Below are 24,555 nucleotides of genomic sequence, written 5' to 3' on the forward strand. Positions count from 1 at the left end.
TTCTCCCCTAGGGTCCTCTGGGCATCCCTAGTATCCAAAATTTGGTGGATTGAATTGAGTTGGTGAATTTTGTTGAACTGGTAAATCGTATTGGACTCCTTGTGAGTCGTATGGAGTTCCCTGTTGGTTATAAGGAACTGCTTGGTGATTGTATGGAGCTGTCGGTGGACCTGGTCTGGCTCTACCACGCGGCCGTCTTTGGAATGAGTTGTCACCATTTCGACATTGGTCAGCGCGATGTCCGAAAACACCACATGTCCAACATGCTCCGGGTGTTCTAGTTGGACCGCCTCGTCCTCTGTTTGGCCATGAGGGACTTCTTTGCTGTCTTCCTCGGGGCACAGATGGACGTGAGTTCCATGGTTGTGGGTAAACATTCACCACTGGTTGAGAAGGTTGAGTTATTTGTGGGGCTGGAGGGTACATCTGTGGAGCTGTACTCACTGCGTTAGGAAGGTTGGCCACATCCAGGCTAGGATGTTGGTCCCCCCTCACCACTGCAGCTTGAGTCTTTGTCTTGCTTCTGCTTTGCAGTTCTCCAAGTTGCAGCTGAGCCAGTTTCCTTTGAATGTTTTTTTCTTGGTCAGCAAGTTTTTGTTCATCTCTTCTGTATTTTTCTATTGCATGCACCACATGGTCACGAAATTCCTTGTGCGGCATTGACATCAGCGCCACCACTTCTTCAAGTTTGGTGCGCACTGGTTGTGGCATCACATCCACTATGGATTGCCGAAACACAGCTGCAATCATTGGAGATTCATCAACATCAGACTCCATGTCCTCCTTCCACCTTCTCAACTGTCTGGCGACATATGATGCTGGATTCTCTGAGTCACCAATTGGTTCCCCTTTCAAGGTCGCGGGGTCCAATTTAATAGGAAATTCTGCTCTCAAGGCAGCCCAGATTGCCGTCCGGCATATATTGAATTCAATTCCGTCTGCTCGTTCTTGCAGCATCCATGGGTGGTTTTTCAAAACGTTCTGCATGGTGGCAGTTCCCAGAACTTTTGCGAAAATGGCTTTGATGTCTCCCAGTGCCAAAATTTTGCCAACTGTCTCTTCTTCTAGTTTTCTTATCCATCTTCCTGCACCGTTATGAATGTCTGGCAGCCGCGAGACTAACCCGATCAGATCCATCGAGGCAAATGGTATGTATTGAGCAACGTCTCCCTTTAATATGATTGGTAATTGTTTTGAAGGGTCATAACGATCAGGTTTGCGTATGTTAGCTCTGGATCTCAAACTGTATTCTCTTCGTTTTGGGGCTGGATGTTGAATTCCATTAGGTGTGCTTGTACATGGACCAGCTCCGTCTTGGTCATCTTCACATCCATGCTCCTGTTCAACTAATCGTGCAAGGCTTTCATCAATTTCCATTTCCACTTCCTGTATCAGTGTCTGATTGCTATCATTTTGCAAATCAATGCCTTTATTGTCTAAGTTTAACCAATAAGCATCTCCGCTTCTGCGACTTCCTGCATGACCAGCGTAGCAGTCAAGAATTTTATTATTTCCAATTGTCCGCGTTGTGGAGCATCCAACATTAGTGGTTTGAATTCCGGTTGGAATTGGTGGCATTGATGTAGAATGTCTGCCAGCTGGCTTGTAGCCATTTGCATTAGCATGTGATGTTGATGGTTGCATACTTATTGCATGCTCATTAATTATGCTATAATTTCGTTGAGATGGACCTTCATCTTCCGGTGAACTTAAGCTCGTCTGTGGTGCACCTCTGGCTGGAACTGGTGTTTGAACTACTGTTGGCCGTGCTGTATGCACTGTAGATGATGCGTCTGATTGAGCTTCCGGCTCTTTATTTTGAGGTGATGCAACATTACTTTGTCTGGAATTTATTAGTTGGTCATCAGTCCTATATCCAAAATCACCTGTAATGTTCAGGACTCCTTTCAGGGCTGGATACAACCCTGCGGGAATCATTTCCTCGTCCTTTGGCTTTTCATAATTATTTTTGAGCTCAATGAGCTGTTGCTTTAAGTTCTTCCTGTATTTTTCACCTTCGTCCTTGAATAGTTTTAAAATGTTAAATTCTAATTCTCTTTTATCTTCTCTTTTCTTAGTTTTATTTTTTGCTTTGTAGTCAGTGATTCTCGTTTCCATTTGTTCGCAAAGGGATAAGTCAAAGCTCCCATTCTCTGGCCACGGTGATGGAAGTCCTTTTGTTCGCTTCTGCCATTTCTTGGAAATCTTAGGAATTTGATCAGCATATTCCGGGTATTTTGAACCAACGATCACTGTCGGTATGTTACTCATTTTGTATGCTTAAGCAGTTGTTTCACTTTTTGAAACTCAGTTTAAGTTTTGCTGTCAGTTACAATTTCCTTATGGTTCAGCTTTTTATTTTTGAATTTGGTTAAAAATAATTTGATTGTTTTAGTTATTTGTGCTTACTGTATTTGTTCCTTATGATATTCTTTGTTATTGCTAAATATAGCTAAATATGTTATGTACTCTTCAATAGATATAGCACTTTAGCAAGTTTCATGCAGTTATTCAACTCTTTTTACAGTAAATATACATTTAATTAATGTTCAACATGGTTCAGTGTGACAGAAACAATGATTATTTGTATTAAGGTCTGTATTATTTGAGTTAATTTAAGGTTTATGCTTTAACTCCTTCGGTATTAAATCAAAATAAAAGAGAGAGAAAAAAAAGAGAAAACTTCACTGCTCAGCTGCAGTCTGAGATGTCCCAAAGGTGGGGGCTGATTGTTGACGTAATAGGAAGTGGGCTGTCTTACTGCTATGAACTACAAATGGGCGTACACAGTTTCAGATCACGCAATATCCGGACCCGTGACGTGTGTTGAAACAAGAAATGAGGGGGGGCGGTAACTAAAAGAGGCGGGAGGGGGCGAGACCGAAACGGAGGGGTAGGCAGGGAGAGGGAGAGAGAGAGAGAGGGCGGGTAGAAAGGGTGGGAGGAAATGTTGGAGTCAAAAATGAAGGAATCAATCCTCGCTCAGCCCAGTCGAAATCGAAGATTTGTGACCTTAAACTTTATTCTCAGCGCTTTACATCAACTTATATATGGAGATCTCAATCTTTACTTTTCCTTTATTTATACATCTAAGGCCTCACCAAGAAATCTGATATTTCGTTTGGGGATTTTTCCTCTCTTTCTCTGGGGAAGATCAGAATAATCCCTGGCCTTTTTCTCTCTTTGTGGATTCAGTTGGTTTAATGTTAAGGTTAAAGTTCATGGCCTGTCTGCCACATTTAACAAATCGTGCTATATATGTATAGTCAGTTCAATGAAGGTGTTTCTTCAGAACTACCCAGATTGACTGATATAAGGTAACTTATAGATGGAAAAAAAATTCCTGTGTTACCATCGCCAACAGGGCGAAACCAACTGATAAGTGCTTATTTGCCGAGCTGAGAGTTCAATTTTAGATGATAACTATGAGTCATCAGAAGTTTTAGCAGCTCGATCTTTGCGCAAAGATAACAACTCGTCTGTGACACGCAGCAAAGAACTTCATCTCATGTTTAGCACTTCAGATCGCAGCAGACAAGCAACCGTTCTGTTATTTAAAAAAACAAAGAGATATAAAGCTTACCTCTCTGAGATTTTTGGGCCCAGACGGTTACCGTCGGCTTTGGTCTGGAGCGAGACCCTTCTGTCCTCCCTGTTGCGTGTTCAATCAACCGTCGGGGTTCACCATTATGTTGGATCAGAAAAGGTCTTAATTATATTATAAATGAGAAATAATACTCTGAGACGAGTTCTTCACTGCAGGCCACGGCGGGTGGAGATTTATTACACTGTTCCACAGATCAATTTACAGTACAAAGTCAATTCTCAAAATTCTCCCCAAAATCTCATTGTATTCTTAGTGTCAGTCTGTTTTATAGAATCTCATTTTCATTGGTGTAAGTTGGTAAGTTTCGACCAATAGCATTACTGCCCGTGTTTGACGTGTGTCCTTACGTAAGAATTCTATCAGCTTTCAAATGAGTGTGTATTGGGGTTTCTTAAGGAGTGTTAAGACTTATTGACCTCCAACATCTGCTCCATTTCAAAAGTGCAAAACAAGTCCATTATTATTCTTATCTGTCAAAACAGTTTATTTCTCAGACATTCTTTCCGTCTCATTTCTGCTTCGCACACACAAGGAATTGCGAGCCAGGTCAAATCGACCTTCTTTGGCGCCAGATTTCCTTGGTGAAAAACAACCTTATAAGGAGTATTTTCTCTCTTACACCACAGGTAGAGACTGGAGGACTGAGCGTCTATCTCGGCTCCTTTTCTCTCTCTACACTTCAGACGTCCAGCACAAGACTGACTTCTGTCATCTACAGAAATACTCAAATTACAGAAATACTCAGATTACAGAAATACTCAGATTACAGAAATACTCAGATTACAGAAATACTCAAATTACAGAAATACTCAGATTACAGAAATACTCAGATTACAGAAATACTCAGATTACTCTGCAGTTGCTGGTTTATCAGAGACGGACAAGAGGCTGAGTACAGAGAGCTGGTGGACCGCTTCGGATCACGGAGGGAACAGTCAAATCATCTGAAATGTAAAGAAAACAAAGGAGATGATTGTTGGTCTCAGGAGGAACAGGGTCAAAGGTTAGGGTTAGAGCGCTGCGCATCATGAATAAACACCAGGCCGGAACATGGTGGCTAAATAACAAAACTTAATTTAACGAAGTTTCAAGGCAGATCATTTCCTCGGGGAATTTTCAAATCATTTGAGAAATGGTCACAGCCCTAGTGGTGATGTCACAGTGACCTCATCTCTCCCCGCTTGGTCTTTGTCAGTCCTGGCCAACGCTAACAGCTGATTCCTGCCCAACAGGTTTCGGACGCTGTAGGCAGTGGGGGGGAGGTTAGGCTAGGCTAACGGACGCCGGGTTGTGGGCCTGATCCTTCGTTGGGGTTTGCGGTGCCAGACTGGGTTAGGAGGTTTGGTACTGAGTCTCCGTGGCGTCGGGGCTGCCGACCTGCCTCCATGTCCGACCCGTAGCTCCTCTGAGGGTTGCTGGTATCTGCCTGCTGCTGCCTCCAGGATCCAACGCTAACTGCTTCTGGCTGCTCTTGGCTTCATGCTGCAAGATTTCTGCTGATCTCTTCCTTGTCACATTTTTGCAATTCCAGGCAACAAATGGTCTCACTCTTCAACCAGAAACACATTCACACTCATGTCTATGCAAAAAATCTAACACATTGAAACACATGTTCATATTTTATTAATGCAACCTGCCTGTGTTGATGCCTCTGTGATCTGATAGTCAATTCAGCAACTATGACAGCATCTCCAGAAACCCTTTTCATGGCCTATGTAGGCAGCCAGCTTCTCCATACGGTGCGCCTGAAGGGACACATGACTAAAGAGAACAGAAGAGGAAAGAATTTCTCTAAGATTTGAATAGTTAAAGATCACATATTTTAGAAAGTCTCTCAGACTCTGGGAAGCAGAATGTCAGGCGTTACACATGTCTGCAGACTTCTTGGATTATTTCTGCACCAAGTTCAGTTGCAACATGATGTCACTGTTGTCTTTGTCTTCTGTCCAAACACTCAACAACCAGTAGATTAACAGGGAGTGAGGCCCTCTAGTGGCTGCTGTGGAGTACTGCATGTTTTAGTGGTTTAACAGGGAGTGAGGCCCTCTAGTGGCTGCTGTGGAGAACTGCATGTTTTAGTGGTTTAACAGGGAGTGAGGCCCTCTAGTGGCTGCTGTGGAGTACTGCAGGTTTTAGTGGTTTAACAGGGAGTGAGGCCCTCTAGTGGCTGCTGTGGAGAACTGCATGTTTTAGTGGTTTAACAGGGAGTGAGGCCCTCTAGTGGCTGCTGTGGAGTACTGCAGGTTTTAGTGGTTTAACAGGGAGTGAGGCCCTCTAGTGGCTGCTGTGGAGAACTGCAGGTTTTTGTACAGGGTTCTGGTGTTTCCTGTCACTGTGGGCCTCACAGCGCAGTAGTACACAGCAGAGTCTGTCACTGCAGCAGAGGAGATCAGCAGATCCATCTGGGTTTTATCAGCATTCACGTTGAAGGAGAAACCAGGAACCGGATCCTGGAGTTTAGTTCCTGTTCCTAAATGGGAGATCAGGAACTCTGGAGGTTTTCCAGGATATTGTCGATACCAGAAGAAATAATCAGTTCCAGTGGCTGTTTTGGAGTAAGTGTAGGACAGAGTAACTTTGCTGCTTCCTACAGCGAACTCTTCTTTCTGAAGCGCAGTGAGTTGTTGGCATCTGACTCCTAGAAGAAAAGAAATCTGTTAGTTTCAGTTACTGGAAATAAATTCACATTAATAAAACTTTGAAAATGTGTTTTTGAAAAACAGAGACAGTGTGACCTGTTAGCAGAGAGATGATGAGCAGAGACAGACCATAATAGTCCATGTTGAGCAGAGTTAATGTTGGAGAGTTGAACTGAACTGAAGGAGGAAGTTTGAGTCTCTTTAGAGATCAGGAACAGATCAGCTCCTCCTCTTCCTCCTCTTCAGATTCTGCTGCTTTCTTCCTCTAGAAACATTTTTGTCAAACAGTGAATAAGTTCAGAAATATTAACCTCATGAAGTTTCTCTTTGTCTGAAACACAAGAACTGTGATGTTGATGCAGAATCCCCAGACCAAGATGGCGGCGCGTGAACAACGCGAGGCTCAGCGTCTCTCCAGAATCTGCTCTTTAGTGGTTTTTTATCTATTCATTACTGGACTTTTTTTTCAGAATTGCACAGCGTTGCTGCACTACAGCAGACATGAACTTCTGGACCTTAGGAGCTACAATTTTGACTCTATGATCGCCGATCTCCGACTCATCCCAGAGATCTCCAGAACACCGGAGGCTGCTCGCTTCTCCCGGCCGGGTGGAAGTGTACGCAGGCCGCGACGAGAACGTAAACAAAGGCGGGGTAAGCGTGGAGGGGTGTGAGCTAGGCTAAAGCTAACACCACACCGGCTCCCTTTACCCAGCATTGTCCTCGCCAATGTCCGTTCTCTGGCTAATAAAATGGATGAGTTACAACTATCCATCACGAGTGACAGACGGATTATGGACTCAAATGTCATGTTTTTCACCGAAACATGGCTAAACAACAGCTGCCCGGACAATGCTATCCAGTTAAGTGGACGCCACACACACCGAGCCGACAGGACAGCAGGTGACTCCAGCAAGACCAGAGGCGGCGGTTTGTGCATTTATATTAACAAAACTTAGACTTAGACTTAGACTTGTACTTTATTGATCCTTTGGGAAGACTCCCTCAGGAAATTGAAGTTACCAGCAGCTCCCAGGCAAAAAACAAAGATAACACACAGTAAGCAAAAGTACAAAAGAATACAAAAATACAAATTAAATACTAAGGTACACACTAAATGTGAGTAACCAAAACCTTAAATTATGCAAGAAAAACCTTGTATTGCACTATGTGGTTTGACCTGATAAGTATGGAGAAAAATACAAGGGGTCACTACTCCTTCCACCCTCTGTCCTGTGTCACCTCCCCCCCCCAATGAGGAATTGTACAGTCTGAAGGCATGGGGGACAAAAGAGTTCTTAAATCTATTGGTCCGGCACTTGGGAAGCAGCAGTCTGTCACTGAACCGGCTCCTCTGGCTGCTGATGACGGCGTGTAGAGGGTGGCTGCTATCGTTCATGATGTCCAGCAGTTTGTTCAGTGTCCTCGCCTCTGCCACCGTCACCAGAGAGTCCAGCTTCATGCCGACCACAGAGCCGGCACGCCTGGTCAGTTTGTCCAGTCTGGACGTGTCCTTCTTGGATATGCTGCCTCCCCAGCACACCACGATGTAGAAGAGGACACTGGCAATCACAGACTGGTAGAACATCCAGAGCAGTTTGCTGCAGATGTTAAAGGACCGCAGTCTCCTCAGGAAGTACATCCTGCTCTGCACTTTCCCATACAGGTGGCTAGTGTGTTTTGACCAATCCAGTTTACTGTCCAGCCACAGCCCGAGGTATTTGTAGGCGTCCACGACCTCAACCTCAGTTCCCTCTAATGCGACTGGTCTCGGCTTTGGTCTGGACCTCCCAAAGTCTATAACCAGCTCCTTCGTCTTAGCGGTGTTGAGTTCCAGGTGGTTTGTGTGACACCAGAGAGCAAAGTCCCTCACCAGACAGCAATACTCCTCTTCTCTGTCGTCCCTGATACATCCGACTATGGCTGTGTCATCATAGTGGTGCACAGACTCTGCTACTACCGAGAGTCACTGCTCACAGAATGTGGAGTTTTTAATGGTCAAATGCAGACCTTATTACCTCCCAAGGGAATTCACCTGGATCATCCTCACTGCCGTGTACACCCACTCCCGGATGCTAATACCAAGCTAGCCATGAAAGAACTCTATGCGGCTATTAGCAAACACCAAACCAAATACCCCGAGGCTCCTTTTATTGTTGCGGGTGATTTCAATCACTCCAACTTGAAGACAGTTCTTCCCAGATTCCACCAACATGTCTCCTGCCACACCAGAGGAGACAAGACCCTGGACCATGTCTACTCCAATCTGGCTGGAGCCTACAATGTGACACCCCTCCCCAACATCAGACAATCAGACCATCTCTCCCTGTTCCTCACACCTCGGTACTTACAACTCATCCAACGTGTGAAACCTACCGTGAGGACAGTAAAGGTGTGGCCAGAGGGCTCAGACGCTGTGCTCCAGGACCGGTTCAGGAATACAGATTGGACTATTTTCCACCATACAGACTTGGATCAGTACGCCTCATCTGTACTGAACCATATTTCCACCACCATAGAACGTGTCACCACCTGCAAACGCATTACCATGTACCCCAACCAGAAACCCTGGATGAACCGAGACGTTCGTCTCCTGCTGAAGGCCCGCAACATCGCCTTCAGGTCAGGGGATGCACAGACTTACAGTGCAGCCAGGGCTGAGCTGAAGAAGGGAATCAAGAAGGCCAAACACCACTACAGAAGGAAGGTGGAGGATCATTTTCTAACGCCAACCCCCGACGTATGTGGCAAGGCCTTCAGATTCTCACAGACTACAAGAACCCCAATACCACCCCGCTTCTACTGATGTCTCCTTCCTCAACGAACTTAACAACTTCTATGCTTGTTTTGAGAGAGGGAATACCACAACTGCAACCAAAGCAGCTACCACCCCAGGCCAACAGCCACTGACTTTCCTCCCCACTGACGTAGGAGCAGCTCTGAGCAGGATTAAATCCCACAAGGCTGCGGGTCCTGATGGCATACCTGGACGTGTCCTCAGAACGTGCTCTGGGGAGCTGGCAGCAGTGCTGACGGACATCTTCAACCTGTCCCTGGCCCGCGCTGTGGTACCGACCTGCTTCAAGTCTACCTCCATCGTCCCAATCCCCAAGAATCCCAACCCAACCAGACTCAATGACTACCACCCGGTAGACCTTACCCCCATCATTACCAAGTGCTTGGAGCGGCTGGTCCTAGCACACCTCAGATCCTGTCTCCCCCCCACACTAGACCCCCACCAATTTGCATACAGGCAGAACAGGAGCACAGAGGATGCAGTCTCTATAGCGCTGCACTCTGTCCTTTCTCACCTGGACAGTAAGAACACTTACGCCAGACTGCTGTTCTTAGATTTTAGTTCAGCATTCAGCACTGTCATCCCATCACAACTCATTACCAAACTCACAGACCTCGGCATCAGTCCACTCATGTGTAACTGGTTGCTCGACTTCCTGACCAGTCGACCTCAACATGTCCGGCTGGACAACCACTTCTCATCCACCATCATCATAAACACCGGAGTGCCACAAGGCTGTGTGATGAGTCCCTTCCTCTACTCCCTCTTCACCTACAACTGCAGACCTGTCCATGGCTCTAACCCCATCATCAAGTTCGCAGACGACACCACGGTGATCGGCCTCATCAGAGATAATGACGAGGCCGCTTACAGGGAGGAGGTAGACCGTCTGGCTGAGTGGTGCGACAAAAACAACCTGCAGCTGAACACCGAGAAGACCAAGGAGCTTATCGTGGACTTCAGGAGGAACGCTGACCTACATCCACCCATCCACATTAAGGGGACAGTGGTGGAGCGTGTGGACACCTTTAAGTTCCTGGGAGTCCACATTTCCGAGGACCTGACTTGGACGACCAGCTGCTCCAAACTCATTAAGAAGGCGCATCAGCGCCTCTTCTTCATGAGGACCCTGAGGAAGAACCACCTGTCCTCAGAGATCCTCACGAACTTCTACCGCTGCACCATTGAGAGCATCCTCACCAACTGTATTACAGCTTGGTACGGGAACTGCTCTGTCTCCGACCGGCAGGCGCTGCAGAGGGTGGTGAAAACTGCCCAGTATATCGCCGGGGCACCGCTCCCTGCCATCAAGGACATCTACAGGAAGCGGTGTTTGAAAAGGGCCGGGAAAATCACAAAGGACTCCACTCACCCAGCACACACACTCTTTTCCCTCCTGCCCTCTGGGAGGCGTTACAGAAGCCTACGGACCAGAACCACCAGGCACCGGAACAGCTTCTTTCCCACAGCTGTCACGCTTTTGAACGCCTCCTGACATAAAACATAAACTATAAGGACTGTACTCCCCTTTCCTCTCATACAACAATAACACATGGACTATCCTCACACACACACACACACACATCACGGACTGTTTTCTTCACACACACATACAACCTGTAAATTTTATCTGCCACTATTTATCCTGTATTATATTATATACATATATAATCCATTCCCTAACATTCTTGTATTCTGTATATTCTGTATAATCTGTATAATCTGTGCATATAGCTCCCATATTTATATTTATACACAATATCTATATCTCTTGCTATAACCCCTTATAGTCCATACATACATAGTCTTGTACATCTGTAAATAAATATTTATATCTCGTAGAGCACTTCTGGATAGATGCAAACTACATCTCGTTGCTTGTACTTGTGACAGTGCAATGACAATAAAGTTTAATTCTATTCTATTCTATTCTATTTCACTCAGAGGTGAAGTCTTGCAGACAACTGGACTGATTATCTTGTGCCCAGAGGAAGATGATGCTTGGTTCAGATCCAAGAACGGCACAGAACATTTTAAAACGGGTCGGCCATCAGTCCTCAGTGTTCTGCTGATCCGTTTCACCTGCTGCTCTGACAGAGAAATCAAATGTTTTTGTACAGGGTTCTGGTGTTTCCTGTCACTGTGGGCTGCAGAGCGCAGTAGTACACAGCAGAGTCTGACAGATGGAGATCCTGGATCTTCAGGTTGAAGGATTTTATGGTGCTGTTGAAGTCAGCATCAAATCTGCTGCTGTTGAACTCTGGAGCTTTATCTTTGGCTGATAATCGCTGCTTCAGCATGAACTTTGGGAAACTGTTTTCTTCTTGCCTGTACCAGAATAAACTTGGAAAAGTGTCACTGGTCTCATAGGTACATCTCAGAGTCAGTGATTCTCCTGCAGCAGCAACAACTTCTCCTTCTGTCTGCTTCACTGAGTCTCCTTTACACTCTGGGGAAGAACAGAACATGCAGAGGAAGAGATGGATCAATAAAGATGATTGATTAAAGGAGAACAATCAGCAGCTTTAAAGACTTCTACTCCATGTAGAGGAAACATGTTGATCTTTGTATCTTACCAGAGAAAAGAGCAGCCAGAATAATCCACAGCCAATGTTCCATCTGTCCACCAAGGTTTAAATCAGCAGGAGGAAGCAGCTGATGTTCAACATTCAGTCTGACTATTGTTCTCTTCACAGCACCACTTCTTATTGACACAATGCTGGAACACAGAGCACAAGGAGAGCGCCGCCTACTGGAGCATGGCGCCCCCTGGTGGAGAGGAGAGGTGGAGTTCACCAGAGAGGAGACGAGGCTCCAGCAGCTGGTCAGTGGGTCAGATGTTCAGGAGGAACTGGTTTTACTGGTTTTACTGGATACTGTTGACAGCAGAAATATTCTCTGAAGTGGTTGAGTCTGAGCCGATGTTCTGTACCTCAGTCCGATTCTCTGAACCTGATCAGAGACTCATCTCTCCTCCACAAACCATCAGATGCTGCAGAGTTTTCTGCTGAAATGTTCAGCTGCAGAAGAAGAAGAGTCGCCCAAAAGAACCAGCATCCTGTAACTACTGGAGGCATCGCGGCTCCAACGGGCCTGAATCACATCAACGATTGGTTTCCCAGCCTCTGCAGAGCTGAATGGAACCTGATGAAGTTTTTCAGACTGAGTTTTACTGGAGAAGAGATGCATCTGATTGTCACTGGGTAAATGCCCCCTGCTGTGATTTGTCTCCATCAGGGTAAAAACCCAAACTCTGAGACTCAAGTTACAACTTAAATCAAATTATTAATAATCAACCTTATTGATATTTACAGGCTGTTATTGGTGAGAAACTTACAGAAAAACAGAATTGATGGTCAGCTCAGTGGAGGAAGATGATGCTGCTGATCCAGGATCAGGAACCAAGTTGTTTCTAGAGGACAAACAGGAGCCTGGAGGTCAGAACGACGTCCGGAGACCCAGATGTTGTCTCGTTGTTACAGCCGAGTGAGACAGGTTGTCCTTCTGTCCAGCGCCGGCCCAAGGCATAAGCAAACTAAGCAGCCGCTTAGGGCCCCAGGGCCACCAAGGAGAGAGAGGCCCTTCCTCCCCTTGGCGGAGATCAGCTTCACAAAATCAGTGGAGCTGATTTTTTTTTTAATATATTTATATATATATATAATTTTTATGTCATTATAATAACATAAAACTCACAATTTCACCATGAAATGATTTGTTTTTACAATAATATATATTTGATAATGTATGTGGAAATTATTATTTTCCTGATAAAAAGAAGTAAAATAAATTGCTCTTGGGCCCCCTGGTGGCCGCGGTAGGTACCGCACGCTTCCCCGGTACCATGAGCTGCTGTTCAGAACATCTAAAGGTCCAAAGGTCAGAAGTTAAGTTAGAAAAACTATGTCTCAGAAAATGACTGATCCTTCAGGGAGGGAGAAAAGAAAAGGAAGAATAGAAACAGCCAAGATAAAGGTTTGTTTTAATGAGCCTTGCTAATGTAATGTAAAGATTAGTAAAGCTGCTAACAGAACATTAGCTTGATAGCGACCTGGACCGGTGTTCTAGATTAACTGGTGGCTTTTTAGGACCCCTTTACCGAACCAGGAAGTAAACAATGCGATAAGCTTAAAAAACTACAAATTTTTGAAAAATGCTGTCCGAATCCGTAAGACACACATTAAGATCTCGGGAATAACTAATTAGAAAGACTTTTATTGGTCTAACATGGTATGTTGCCTCCCTGTTTTTTTTAACATTAATCTGCAAAATCACCAAAACATGTAAATTATGCAGAACTTGTCCTGATTTCTGTGTTGCTTCAGAGGATGAAACTCATCAAAGGAAGATGGAAAGATGCCATAAACAGATATCAGAGCAAAGATTAATCCCTGAAGCCACATAAGTGTTGAAGAGTCATGGGATTAAAAATAACATGTTTAAAAAGATCGACTGGCTTTTGTTTTCACATCTCCCTCATATTGTAGATATTTCAATTAGATATCCACAGAAACTATAGCCAAATCTTTTTAAACACTGTTTTTGTAACATAGTTTATTTATAATTATAGAGTTGAGAGTTGAGTTCCTAGTTCACTTACAGAAGACATTGCAGATCTATGTGAAAGTGTCATTTCGTGTTTATTGTTGATATTTTGTCTCGTAATTTAATTAAACATCTTTATTCTTTTCATCAAGTGACTGTAAAACTCAACTATAAGAGACAAAAACTATTATCTTTTATACTTTTACATCAGAAACGGTTAAAATCTTCACTCAAACTGAGATTCTGAAAGTGTCACCAGTTAATCCAGGTTTGCCTCTGAAAGCGCAGAGTGTCTGATAGATCAGGATCAATAATAGGTGATTATTGGACTTTTGTTGGCCGATATAGTTTAGTGGATAAAACGGATTTTGATATTATTTTACAATATCAAAATCAAACTGAGTCTCCAGAGCTGCGGGTCTTTAAGGGCCGTTAGGATTTAATGGCTTTAGCATCGGAGCTGATTTTTAAGGATTCTATAGATATTAATAGAAGATAATAACATCTGGAAATTAGGGTTTTGTTGTAAATGTTTGGAGGTGTGAATATGATATTTACCATAAATAATAAAAAAGTTGACAACATATAAAAATTCTGTTTTGACAAGTTCACATTTCTCCATCCAAACAAAACATCCTGATCTGTTAAAGTAATATTGAGATTTCTTTCTGGTTCCAGTTCAGTTAGAGATTTAGTCTGATTTACATTTTGGAGCAGTTTATTTTACTGTCTATAAAATAAAATTCACTTGCTGCCAACGTTTTGGAGGTAACATCGTTTAACAGGTTTGCCAGGCAAACTTTTAACTGTAAGGATTTTGTGAAATTACTAAATTACAGCTTTGTGTCTGCAGCCCAGTTAAGGTGCAAACGAAATAAAGTGGCTTCTATTAAATGAGCAAAGAATTCGTTTTCATGATATCAGAACTGTTTACATTTATTGACATGTTTGCAGAACAAGTCAGTCAATATAAGACCGAGAAAATATAAAATAATCATCATTATTCTAAATGCTGGGTGATGGTAGAAAGTTTAGCTCAGTCTCCTCCTGAAGTCTGGTATATTTTAGTGATATTTCAATATATTCTTGAATATTCCTTTACATACAGAGAATTATTGTTGTTTTGAAGAGATCATAGAGAAAGAGACATTTTATAATCTCTTTATTTACGTCTGTTGCGTTTTGATCAGGAAACGACACGGCCACCTAATTTTTTACAAACATCTTTGTTGAGGACCCCGTTAGTTAATCTAAGTCTTAATGCGGCTCGTTTTGTTTTTAAGTTTATTTCTCCTGGTCACCAGCCTGCAAACTGGTTCCCAGTAGAGAACACAGATAAATACTGTAGATATGGATCATAATCTGTTGGTATCTGACAGTATAATGTAGGAACATTTATTATTATAATTTTGGTGCGTCAATTTGGATATAACCACCAACCACAACATTGGCTGTTAACTTTATATCATTTAGATGAGATTTTATTACAGTATAAAGTATCAACATTATTTTATTTGGACATTTAAACACCACAAGCAACACCATCAGGTATGTGATTTAAATTTTATTAAATATGATGACACCAACCGCATTGTTTAGCGACACTTTAGCGGTAGTGTCGCTAAAAAAAAAAAAAAAAGAATGTTCAGAAACAGAGAGGTTGCTTTGCAGGATCTGAGCCAGAAACACTCACTAGGCTACAAGTGTTAATTAATCACATTACAGGAAGTTGAAAGTTAATTCCAATGTTTTTCTGATCAGAGCTGGTTGCAAAAAGCAGAAACTTTCCACTTATTGTGGCTGTTCATGTTACTTTCATGAGATGAAATGAATTTATTCTGGTGAAGCTGAATGTGAATGGGATTGTCCTGTTACTCACTGATCTGGTTTTGCTCCAGTGCGAAGCGAACTGAACGCTGCTCTGTACAAACTTGTTTTGAAACATAATTTTCACATGTAACATTAAACATATCTGCTTCAAATGGGATTTATAGTAAAGTTTTGAAGATCGTTTTGTCACACAAGTAGTATTTTTCAACAGGCATCAACACAGCCACCTACAATTTAGAAACATCAGCGGTGCGCAAAGGTTTCAACCAGTTAATTTAGCCACCAGTTAATCTACAACACCGTCCAGTTCAACAGCCAAACATTTATGCTGTTTGTGTGAAACTGAGTTTAAACTTTAAATGAGTTGATTTTCTGGATATTTCTGAGGTATTTTGGCTTCACACCGTGTTTGATAAGAATAATTAAAACTTGTCAATGTTTTTTTTTATTGCAAACAAAGAATATATAAGAACAACACAGAACATTAATAATTACAAACAGATACAACATAAATGGGCTTTACAGAACATGGAAGAATTATTTTACAATATCAAAATCAAACTGAGTCTCCAGAGCTGCGGGTCTTTAAGGGCCGTTAGGATTTAATGGCTTTAGCATCGGAGCTGATTTTTAAGGATTCTATAGATATTAATAGAAGATAATAACATCTGGAAATTAGGGTTTTGTTGTAAATGTTTGGAGGTGTGAATATGATATTTACCATAAATAATAAAAAAGTTGACAACATATAAAAATTCTGTTTTGACAAGTTCACATTTCTCCATCCAAACAAAACATCCTGATCTGTTAAAGTAATATTGAGATTTTTTTCTCAATATAATGTTTCTCCAGAATATTTTGCTATAATTACAATCACAAAAAACATCAACAAACTTTTCCTCATTATTTTTACAAAAAGTACACAAAGGGTCCAAAACCCATTTATATCTTTTTATCAAAAATGCTTTAACAGAATAAACATTATGAATAATTTTATAAGAAATTTCTCTTACTTTATTGTTTATTAAGTATTTTTAGAAGTATCCAAGTCCACTTCCAATTAATATTTTCAAAAATGTTGGACCAATAAAATATACAAGCTGGTGAAAAAACAAGATCTGGTAAAAGAATCTTTTTTAACATTTTGTTGGTTGTTTTCTTACTTAAAGGCATAATCATAATCAATATAAATGGAGTTGGGATCATAATCTGGCACTGAGTGAATTTGATCTGAAGATGATAAAAGCTTTAATGAGCCACTGGGGATTGTTTCAAACATTTTCTTTAGAAAAGTCATAAAGTCAGAATAAGACAATAAATAACCATTTGGATTTAATAATTGGCTTACAAGTAATATTCCCCTATCAAACCATTTTCTACAAAAGATTGTCTTATTTTTGTTTTTAATGTCTTCATTATTCCAGAAATAATATTTATGAGGAGAAAAGTGACCAGCTTTACAGCATTTGTTTATGAAACGTAGATCATTTGAACTATAATTGCATCTAAGAAGAAAAGGTCAAATCCTGCAATTTTGTCAAAGTTGTAAATGGGAATATCATTAAATATAGAGTTTTTATTTTTTAGATTTTTTAAATATTTAATTTTCAATGAATTGTTTAAAGATGTGAAATCAATGGCTTCAATTCCACCTTTTTCAACTTTATTCATTAGAATATTTTTCTTGATGAGATGGCATTTGATTTTCCATATAAAGTTAAAGTTTATTTTATTAATGTAAAGGGCTGGATAAACGAGTCTAGATAAACCTTCAGCTTTGATTAATAATGAACGTCCTAAACGAGAGAGATCTCACTGGAGCCACAGATTAAATCTTTGTTCAACTATTTTAATTATGGGGTTAAAATTTTCTATTGATCTTATATTTTGATCTTTAATTATTGTGATTCCAAGATATTTAACTTTGTCTTTTATAGGAATGTTGAGGAATGTGCCTTTAAATGAGATTTAATGGAAAGTAATTCACATTTATTTAGATTTAGAGTTAAACCAGAAGCTTTGGAGAAGGTGTTGATGATTTCAATAGTTTTTTATTTCACATTTATTCTTTAAAAAAAGTGCAAATTACTGGGAAATTACAATATTTCTGTTTGCAACATTAATCCCTGTGATTTTTTCCTTGATTTTAACTGAAAGAATTTGCATGGCCAGAATGAATAGATGTGTGGAAACTGGACACCTTTATCTTTTCAAATCAAATCTTTTAGAGCAGCCAGGTGATCATTTTACAATTCCTATATAACATTTGACAACTTTTAATTAAGATTTGTCCGTATCCAAACCTTCTAATGCTTTAAATAAAAATGTATGTTCAACTGTGTCAAAACTCTAGAAACGAGATCATCCCTCTATTAAATCTGAGTAATCTAGCAGATCCAAGATAATATTATTAGTTATATGTCTACCTGGTATGAATCCAGACTGAGTTTCATCAATAACTTCTTCAAGAGTATTCTGAATTTTTGTAGCAATACAACCTGCAATAATTGTAGTGATTGTGTAGTAATGTAATTGGTCAGGGTCAGGGTTGGGTTCAGCCTGTGGTTTAGGGGTCAGTGTAATCAGACTTTGGGTCATTTTTGGAGGAACTGACCCAGAATCCAAACTTTCAAGATAAACTTGATGTAAAAATGGTGATAGTTGTTCTGAACACTTTTTATAAAATTCTGCATTGAGGCCATCAGTCCCCGGTGATTTATTTAGTTTTAATTTATTGATGGACTTTTGGACGTCTTCAAGTGTAATCAAGGAATCACATTGTTTTTATTATTTTTACTAATTTGTTGCATTTTATTCAGAGTTAATAAATTGTGAGACAGTTTCATCAGAACATCTTGACTGATAAAGTTCTTGGAAAAAAGTTTCACAGTAAGATGAGATTTGAACTTCACAGATATTATTATTGGTTTGAAGTTTCATAATACTGTTAGATATTTGGTGTTTTTTTCTAATCTAAAAAATAAGAAGAGTTTTTTCCTCCTAACCATTCCTGCCTCGATCTGATGTACGCTCCTTTAGCTTTGGAAATGTAAATATTGTCCAGATTCAGTTGTAAATGGTTTAATCTGATCTTTTGTTCTTCAGATACATTTTCTGGCAGAACATTGTTCAATAAGATCATTTCTTTTATTACTTCTGATTCTACTTTCCTTTTTCTTTTAGAATCTCAGCTCCAGTTTTCAGAAACATTTTTTGAAGTTCATATTTTAGGAGTTCCCAATTTTTACTAAATTCCTTCTGACTGCAAACTGTATTACAAAACTTTATAATTATTTCTTTAATGTTTTCTTCCACTGTTTTATTTTCCAACAGTGAAGAGTTGAGTTTCCAGTAAGCTGTAACTGTATTTTTTCCATACTGGTTTAATTGAGTTTTTCCAGTTAAAATAAGTTTGTGGTCTGATAACGGAGCTGGAAGAATCTCTGACTTCATTTCATCAGTTATTAAATCAGACAGCAGCCAGAAATCAGTTCTTGATTTAAAGGAGCCTGTTTAGTTTTGCACATAAATTTAACTTTGGACTTATTTTTTTGTCTCCATTCATCAATCAGGCCAAAGGTTGACATAAAGTTTTCTAGAACTGTGTTTGGATTTGTATTAGCCTTTGGAGGAAATCTATCTAATGCTTCGTTAAGAGTCCCTACCAATAGTAATATTCATATGATATTTTCCACATAAGTAATTCACCCTGTTACTCCATCTATCATAAAGTTGCATATTTTCTGCTTTGGTATTGTACCCATATATAGAACCCAACAAAAAAATTCTTCATTTATTGATACAACTAATAAGACAAAATGTCCATATGTGTGGACATAATCCATCTCCACTGAAGTTGTTTGGTAATGTTTCCTCCTGCTGACTGAGTGGAGCCATGTTCCAGCCATAGTTCGTCCCCCCACTGACTTTTCCAGAACTTGGTATCATTTGCAGTTGAATGAGTTTCTTGGATTAAACAGAAATCTGCTTTAAAATTTTTAAGATATAAAAACGTTGCCTTTCTTTTAATGTTGTTCCTTAACCCTCGAGCACTGAGTGAAATAACTTTAAAAAAGAAATGCTACTAAGAGTTGTAGCTTCTAACCCTGAAAATTGAGTTACAGAAAAATCTAACAAACTCTCCCAACAGAGAAATTATATAATAAACGGAGCTTTTTCAATATTTAATGTCATTACTTAACTGTTAGTTCTGGTTCTCAAGATGTCTGCCAGTCATTAGCAGGTTCAGGTTTTTCCTCCTTCCTCCTCTGTCAGTAACAAAGGCTCTGGGACCGATTTAAAGGCTGGTTTCCTTCTTCGCCTGCTTTTTTCACCAGTGGCCACAGCAAGTTTCTTCTCTGACGGTCCTCTGGGCAGAAGTCCTCCTTGAAGCGCAGGTTGCTTGATTTCAGAAAAGATGACTGCTTGGCCTCCTTCCACACCGTTTCCCTGTAGTGTCTCATGGAGAACTGGATCATCTGGATCATCACTTCTCCAGGACGACCCGTGCCTGTAACGCGACCCAGCCGGTGGACGCTGTCGATGACGTCTGGTAGTTTTTCTTTGCATCCTGGCGCTGTCTTCTGGCAAATGGTAACAGCCTGGCTGCGAACATCTTCTCCTCCTTCTTCATTTATTCCCGAAAGCCGGAAGTCCCATCTTCTTTTATAACGTGAAAGTTCGAGCAGCTTATTTTCCATTTGCACCTTTTTTCCTGATTTCTCAACTCTCCTGACGGTTTCTGTCATCTTTTCTTGTATTTCTTTCATTTCAGCATGGATATAATCCACCGAATCTTTGAGATCATTTGTGCTTGAAGACCGTCCGCTCTCTCCTGTATCGTTTAAAGTTGCTGATATTTTCAGCGAAGTCATGGTCTTCCGTCGGTTTGTGACTTTTAGCCAACATCTTAGTTGGTGTATTTTCCAGTGTTGTATAAAGTACTGAAATCTCAGAGTCAAGTAAAAGTACAAGTACCTCTCCAAAATATGACTTTGGTAAAAGTCCAAGTCACTGACTGAAATGTTACTTGAGTTAAAGTCTTAAAGTATCTGAAACTTCTTGTACTTAAGTATGGAAAGTACTGTAAAAATTGATGTACTCAAGTAATGTAATGAAAAGTACAAGTAAAAAGTAAAACAAAGCAAATGCAGTTTGAATGACTTTTTTTATATTTTGGTAAACTTGTCAAATACACTTAAAATAATGTACCCAACCAAGTGCAGGCAAAATTAAACCTGCTAATAGATATACCTGCAGGCATCATTTAGTTAAGAACATTAGGTGCTTTACCTATAGCACAAGGTTAACTTAACCTGCTTTACAACTGAACCAGCTTCTTAGTAAACCCTCCAGGACAGAAAATACAAAGTTTTTGTAAGCCTTAAGTTTTCCCTTCAAGTAAGGTCAGTGCTGAAAATGAGAAAAATAAATAGTACAGAAAATGCGGCCAACATGAATAAAAAGATCTGTTACGATTACTCTACTTCACAAATCAGTGAATCAGTCAATGCTACAGTCAGTAGGTGGTGCACACAACTGGTCATTATGCAAAAGAAAAAAAGAATTGGGAGGGAAATGCAGCTTATTGGCATCTGTAAACCTGGTTTTGAACTTGCATGCCTTTCCTATATTCGTTAAATTTAGTCTAAATTGCTATCGCTATGGCTTCTGTCCCCCCTTGAACAGAGGAGTCTAGGTAGCCTGCTACAGTCAACATTAGGCCTAAGCTAAATACACCACGTATGGAACTGAAACAATGCCAAACAAAGTTCATTTATGGTCAACGTTTCACAATACAGTAGTGCCTAGTGACCAAGCTATAGTTACTGAAACAGGAGGATTATAACCATTTCATAAGACGTTACCTCGATGTGTTTCTTCAAGTTGGACGGGGAGTTTTTGTAAGATAGAATTTCCACATCTTCGGGCAGGAATAACATACACTGCATGCGGTACGACGAATCTTTAACACCCACGGAAGAGTATATTGTGTTTAAATAAGGCCATGGGCTCTCATCACCAGCTGGTGGTTCCCCTGGAGCCGTGTCCGACGTAGTTGCAGTCGTTGTGGTCTCCGTCTCCTCCTCCATGTGGCTGCTGCTGATTGCGAGACTTGCTTTGTGTTTAATGGGAGAAGTGAAACAGGTGTATCCTATTGGTGGTGATGAACAAGCCCAGGCAAGTAGGCTACCGACTTTGTTGCAGTCAATCAGTAGGTGGGGTCAAAACACTTGCGTTTCTCTCTCTCGCTTTTTTGTAACGAGTAACTAAACCACACATTGAAAATGTATCGGAGTAAAAGTACGCAATTAAGTTCGGAAATATAGTGAAGTAGAAGTGAAAGTTATCAAAAATTTTCATACTCCAGGAAAGTATGAAGTACTCCAAAATATACTTAAGTAAAGTAGTGAAGTATTTTTACTTCGTTACTATACAACACTGGTATTTTCTGTGCTGACAGATTTGCGTTTACCACTTGCAGCCATTCTTTGACATTTTCAAGACGTCCTTTTTAAGCAGCTTTAAGCACAATATTTAACGAAGGTCTCAGAATAAATGCTTCCCTGCGTTAAAGCAGCAATAACGGCTCCTATAGACAATCTGGAGAGCTAGCAAAGATCGACCACTCACGCCGCCATCTTGGCCACCAAACTTGTCAATGTTTGACCTTGTCTAGCAAAATGTTTTTACGTCAAGCTACATGGCTGCTATCGATTAGCTGCTCCATGCTGTAGTTGGGATTTGTTGTTTGCTGCTGATAATTTATGTACCTAAAACAAACATTATTTTTACATCAACTTCTAAGTTATGAGAAATTTCTGTTAAAATCATTTGAAGGCTTAGAATCAGTCTGGTACCGGTACCGGTCCACATTCTCAGGGGAGAAAGACTCACCTGGTGTAAATAGCATTTTTAGCTACTGGAGTAACGCTTAAGAGAAATGAATTTAATCAAAGAACGTCATGAATGTGTGTAGAGCTGCACCGATTGCAGTTTTCTGGCCGATCCCTGGTTACCGATCTTTAAAAAGCCTGACCTGCTGATTTAGATTTTGGTTTAAATGATTATAAAACTAATTTTTTGTCTGAAATGTTGCTAAATGTAGCAAGAAAGTCACTGAGTTGGTAACAGTGGGGTGAATATTGTTAGCTGTAAACGTTCAGACCTGGTGGGTCGGTCAGTCAAACGTCTCCCTGCAGAGCAGAAGAGGACAGAGATGATTTATAAACCTTTGCTGATGAAGATCAGATCAGGGATTAGGATGGGCTTCACATGTAAGAATCAGCAGATCACGATCCCCCAAAATTAATTAAATCAGCTCCCAGAAATCAACTGGTCAATAAATGAATCTTATTAAACATGTATATAATGTAAACAGCACAGCTAGAGATGCAATAAGTTTATAGCAGGTGTGTGAATGACCTAATGATCCGACTGCTGATTGCAGCCGGTCCACATTGTTAGCAGAACTAGAGGGCCCCAAAACCACATTTCCCTTAGGGCCCCATAGAGGCTAGGGCCGGCCCTGGTTTTGTCCCTCTGACCTCATGTCCAGCAGAAGTTGAGTCTCCAGCTGCTGGTCCTGAAAAAGTGAACAAATGAAGTCATGAAACTAACATTGAGGCTGAGAGGAGACAGAGGACAAATGTCCCATCCAGTCTTACTCTGTGGACATTCACAACTAAATCAACTGATTTTCATTCGGTCAGAGCAGAGAAACAGGAAGTAATGAAATACAGTCTGTATCTGGGTTGTGATTGGGTGAAATCAATCCTTGTTTCCAGTATTGGCTGAATGATTGATCATTTAAGGCCTGAAGCTGATAACCGACACACTGACAGTAAAACCACGATTCATCAAACTGTGATTACCTTTTGTTGGGGTCAGAGTTTTTTATCCTGGTAATAAAGACATAAATCTGTGATGATTGAAAGTGTTTTATGAGTTTACATTAAATCCATGAGAGAACAGGTACAGATGCTGAGTCAGCAGCATGGCGTGAGGACAGAAAAGGTTTCACACCCAGGGCGTCATCACCTCTAAAGGCAGGATGGCTGTTGTCTACAGACTGAGCGGTTGGAGATAATGCAGAGAAAACTGACCAGCGGACAAGAAAGAACACCTCAGAATGAGGAAACAGAGAACCGGCTCAGCATGGAAACCTCCAGGAACGCCCGAGAAAAAGGACCAAACATCTACAGCAGCAGAAGAGAAGAGTAACAGGCCTGCCTTGCATACGGCGTTCCCCAAGGCTGTGCAGCCAGACCCGACCGGATCCTATAGCAGACTGAACCTCCAGACAGGAAAACCTCAAGTTATCATTTCCAAGCCTTCCAATCAGCCAGAGCAGGAGGAAGTTCTGAGTTCAGAGCAACCAAAGATCTGAACAGTCATTTAGTTCAGTTTATGGATTTAAAAAAGTTACGTTTGCTAGATTTTTTTTATTTTTCTGTCCTACTGAATCAATTTGTAGTGACACATTTATTAAAGCGTATACAAAATAGAGAAATATGGCTGCTCAATTATTGTGCCAATGTAATGTTAAGTTCTTCAACAGTAATAAAATAGTCTTAGTGTGTGATTTGCAAATTTATGAAAGGTATCAATCTGTTGCCTTGGCACAAAGTCATTACAGCTTCATAACCCAAATCCTGGATCAGTGGGAGGCGGCGTCAGAGCAATACTGGAAACCTCAGAGAGTAACAAGGGAGAGGATTGGATGAGCTGAAGGTCAGTGGGCGGGGCCACTTCAACTCAACCAATCAGAGAGTTTTCTGCTTCCTCAGCAGCTCTGTCTTTGATCTTTACTGCTTCATGTCTCTGTTGTCTTTGTCTTCAGTCCAAAGACTCAACAACCAGTGGATTAACAGGGAGTGAGGCCCTCTAGTGGCTGCTGTGGAGAACTGCAGGTTTTATTGGTTTAACAGGGAGTGAGGCCCTCTAGTGGCTGCTGTGGAGAACTGCAGGTTTTAGTGGATTAACAGGGAGTGAGGCCCTCTAGTGGCTGCTGGGGAGTACTGCGGGTTTTAGTGGATCAACAGGGAGTGAGGCCCTCTAGTGGCTGCTGTGGAGTACTGTAGGTTTTTGTACAGGGTTCTGGTGTTTCCTGTCACTGTGGGCTTCACAGCGCAGTAGTA

General features: G+C 41.1%; 2 gene segments (V, D, J or C); both read right to left on the bottom strand.

Annotated features, from left to right (window-relative positions):
• Positions 1-4,939: 4,939 nt before the first annotated feature.
• Positions 4,940-6,511, bottom strand: LOC111608928. The segment is given in 3 exon segments: positions 4,940-5,156; positions 5,885-6,245; positions 6,343-6,511. Coding segments are annotated over 3 exon segments (624 nt in total).
• A 4,495-nt stretch (positions 6,512-11,006) lies between these two features.
• LOC111608913 lies at positions 11,007-11,910 on the bottom strand. The segment is given in 2 exon segments: positions 11,007-11,492; positions 11,620-11,910. Coding segments are annotated over 2 exon segments (390 nt in total).
• Positions 11,911-24,555: the final 12,645 nt, after the last annotated feature.

This window comes from Xiphophorus maculatus, chromosome 6 (assembly GCF_002775205.1).
Source record: "Xiphophorus maculatus strain JP 163 A chromosome 6, X_maculatus-5.0-male, whole genome shotgun sequence".
In the NCBI taxonomy this organism is placed as follows: domain Eukaryota; kingdom Metazoa; phylum Chordata; class Actinopteri; order Cyprinodontiformes; family Poeciliidae; genus Xiphophorus; species Xiphophorus maculatus.